This window comes from Zingiber officinale, chromosome 2A, assembly GCF_018446385.1.
Source record: "Zingiber officinale cultivar Zhangliang chromosome 2A, Zo_v1.1, whole genome shotgun sequence".
In the NCBI taxonomy this organism is placed as follows: domain Eukaryota; kingdom Viridiplantae; phylum Streptophyta; class Magnoliopsida; order Zingiberales; family Zingiberaceae; genus Zingiber; species Zingiber officinale.
In genome coordinates, this window is record NC_055988.1 from 115,301,096 (window position 1) to 115,304,506 (window position 3,411).

A 3,411-nucleotide genomic window follows, 5' to 3' on the forward strand; every position below is an offset into this window, starting at 1 on the left:
GGGGTTTTCCTTTTAGAGAACTTTCTTACAAATAAGATTAGTCAAATGATCTATTCCCCTGTTTAACTACTATTTTTAGGGATATATTTTTTTAAAACAGAAAAATAGATTCAAAGATACTCTTTTAATTAAAAAAAATTTCTCTTTAATCATATCCTTAGATTAACTGGACTATGGTAAATTAAAAACCTTTAATATGTTTTAATTATTACATTTAGTATCATCTTAATATAATAATCAATATATAAAAGTCGTTTCTGGTCAAGAGTAACGATCAAAGCAACAAATCATCTCCTCTTATTTTAATACTAATTGCAGAAACTCCATAACTCAACATGCAAACATTCTTGAACTGAGAAGATATATAAAAGAGAGGTCATCATTCGTTTCATTGGTATTGGCTCGCAAGCTTTCCCTCCTTGACAATGTAGTTTTGAGCTAGAAATTCCTCTCCTTTGAAGTACTTATCGAGTGTGTCTTTCACTCCATCCGCATATCTCAGCTGCACAATTTAGATAATTTAACCATGTTAATTAATCATCAAGTCCAACAAAATTTTCCAAGGAAGAAGAAGCAAATTGAATGTACGTGGCCGAAGAAACTGCCAAGAAAACCTACTTGGCTGTTAATGGTGGTGCCAGATACATGGGGAGTCATTGCGTGGTTTGGCATGTAGCGCCATGGATGATCTCTGGGAGCTGGCTGGGGATTCCAAACGTCGCCACTGTAACCTGAATGATCAGAGCAAGATGGATGGATTCATTTATTTAGCAATAAAATAAAATAAATTAAATCTTCTGATCTGATTCATTTTTTCAACGGATCGGATAGTTATCATATGAACCTGCAATGTGCCCACTAGAGCAAGCATCTACGACTGCTTGGGCGTCCATGATAGCAGCTCGAGCATTATTCACGATGAGAACTCCCTTCTTCAACTTCCCGATCCTCTCCTTATCAAACATTCCTCTGAAGGAAACAGAGAGAGCATTAATTTCTGGAGTCGTCGATCCAATGTCCGATCAGTCATCGGAAGGAACAAAAAAAACTAAAAAAAATAAAAATGAGACCTGGTTTTCTCGGTAAGAGGCGTGTTTATGACGACGACGTCACACTTTGGGAGAATTACATCAAGATCTTCCTCAAACTTAGCTCCTGTCTCTTTCTCCAGTTCAGGTGAAATCGTGAGGCGGTCATGGTAAAGCAGATTGCAGTTGAAAGGCTTCAGGCGCTGAAGCAAAAGCTTCCCGATGCGCCCCGCCCCGATAATGCCGACAGTCTTACCCTCAAGATCGTAAGCCCTGTGCGCGATGCCCGCGACGTTCCAGTCACCGTCGATCACCTGACGATAACCAGGCAAGAAGTTCCGGACGAGGATGAGAATTCGCATCAATTCATCCTCTGCCACCGAGACAGCATTGCTTCCGCTGATTTCTACTACAGTGATTCCTGCGTCGGCTGCCGCTTTCAGATCGACGTGGTCCGAGCCAACCCCAGCGGTCAGAAGAAGTTGCAGGTTTTTGGCTTTCTTTATCTTCTCCGCGGTCACGTAAACCGGATGGAAGGGAGTCGTGATCAAAACATGCATGTCGTGAATGTGTTTCTCTAACTCTGCCATGAGAAAATAAAGCAGCTAAATTAAATTAGCCCAATATCCGTTCCAATTCGATGACTAACAATCAGAGAAATTTAGCATACGAACCGCAATTTGGGCCTTCTTTGTCATCAGTTACAATGTACTGGTGGCCTTTCGATTCTAGCCAGTCCCGAATGCCCAAGGCGGCTTCAGCGCACCCTACAAATTCAGGATTCAGGGAAGCGTACTGGTTGGCCTTGTAGAAAACGCCGACGATCTTCTTGCTGTCTGGCGAATTAGCCTGCAGTGCATGTACGGTTATGACAAAATATAATCAGATACATGCATGCCATGGTGTTATGGCGGCAAATTAAATAACCCGATCGAGTAGTGGGATTACATGGAGCGTCCTGGAGCCCGTTCCGTCGACTGTGGCTGCTGCAGCGCTGAGCGTCGCCATCTTCCTTAATTACCAGTGTAGCAATCGTGTACGAGGATAAGAGATATTGAGCGATGTGACGAAACGAAGCGGAGAGTCAATTTATAGAGAGAAAAAAAAAGACAAAAAGAAAGATAGAAGAGTACTAGTTGAGGACAATTGTGATTTGGAGAAACTCAAGGGGCGGCGAAGGAGGAAAGGTAAGTATTAATATATTATATATATACATTAATATAGTATTTATTAAATGAAATATAATTATTAATTTATTTTGGAAAGTTAATTTGGTTGGAAAATATTTAAAATTATTAATTAAAAAGAATTTTAATAAAAAGTTATTTTGACCGGTACTTCTAATTTTTTACTAACTAAATTAAATTTGACTAATAATATTTAATTTTTATTTGTGGAATTTAGATTGGACTAATAATTTTTAATTTTTATAGGTGAAAATTAAATTTGATCCATAATTTCTTTTAGTTTTTACTAGTTTGAAATTCTGCCCATGACGAATCAGTCATAGTCGATCTCAAGCCCGGATAAAAGAAGAGGGCTGTGTTAGGTTGCCAAGCAGCGTTAAATTATAATAGATGTTCAATTAAAGGATCAATTAAACTATTCACTACAACAAAAACTACAAACGACAACACCCCTACGACAACGGTTTTAAGAGAAGGCGTTGCGTATTTGCTCAAAGACAACGGTTTTGGCAAAAACCGTTGTCTTTGAACTCTCCATTAAATATAAAAGACAACGATTTTGGCAAAACTGTTGTCATTGAGCGATTTTTTTTTTTAAAACGACAACACTTTTTACAACGGTTTTATAAACCGTTGTCTTTATCCGCGTTTTTAGCGGCTACGACAACAGTTTTGAAAAAACCGTTGTAATTTAATTTGGTCATTTTCCCCCCTCGCTGTTTTCCTTTTCCTCGCTGTTTTCTTTTCGGCGCCGTGTTTTTCCTTCGCGCTCCTGAATCTAAGGCAATTTTCTTTCCCTCTCCTCATACAATCTGTTCACGCCTCTCCTGGATCTTCCTCCATGACGGTGTGCTCCTCTCGTTTCCTGGTGAGCAGGTTTCTGAGTTCGACGAGGCCCTTTGACCTTCCATTGCTGCTTCTTTCGCTCGTGGAACCTTTTGATCGGACGAGGTGTATTTCTTCGGCAAAGGTGGCACTCCAGTCCGTCGATTCATAACCTAGGTCTTGTCTTCTTTGGATTTGTGCTAGAGCCATAGTCAAGGTAGATTCATAACCTAGGTCTTGTCTTCGTTCATAAATTTTGTCTCAAAAAACAAAACCTACTTTTGATTCCACTATGCTTGTATTTGCAAGCGCAACATTCTCTTTTCTTCTTATTTTTAGCTTTTGATTTGTTTCATCATGCCATTTGCCTG

General features: G+C 39.5%; 1 protein-coding gene across 1 annotated transcript; it reads right to left on the bottom strand.

The window, feature by feature from the left end:
* Window positions 1-274: 274 nt before the first annotated feature.
* LOC122041987 (formate dehydrogenase 1, mitochondrial-like) lies at window positions 275-2,091 on the bottom strand. The gene is made up of 6 exons (XM_042601894.1): window positions 1,977-2,091; window positions 1,703-1,877; window positions 1,071-1,611; window positions 845-969; window positions 619-731; window positions 275-502 (listed from the first exon to the last, which is right to left on the bottom strand). The coding sequence occupies exons 1-6, from the start codon at window positions 2,034-2,036 to the stop codon at window positions 389-391; spliced, it is 1,128 nt and encodes a 375-aa protein (XP_042457828.1). The 5' UTR covers window positions 2,037-2,091; the 3' UTR covers window positions 275-388.
* Between the last annotated feature and the right edge of the window lie 1,320 nt (window positions 2,092-3,411).

Bases quoted from the DNA above. Each gene is read 5' to 3' on its own strand.
- LOC122041987 (XM_042601894.1), bottom strand. From the start codon at position 2,036: ATGGCGACGCTCAGCGCTGCAGCAGCCACAGTCGACGGAACGGGCTCC. The intron at 1,612-1,702 runs GTTCGTATGCTA...TTCTCATGGCAG, and splicing joins CAAAGAAGGCCCAAATTGCG to AGTTAGAGAAACACATTCAC. The intron at 970-1,070 runs GTCTCATTTTTA...TGTTTCCTTCAG, and splicing joins CCTCTTACCGAGAAAACCAG to AGGAATGTTTGATAAGGAGA.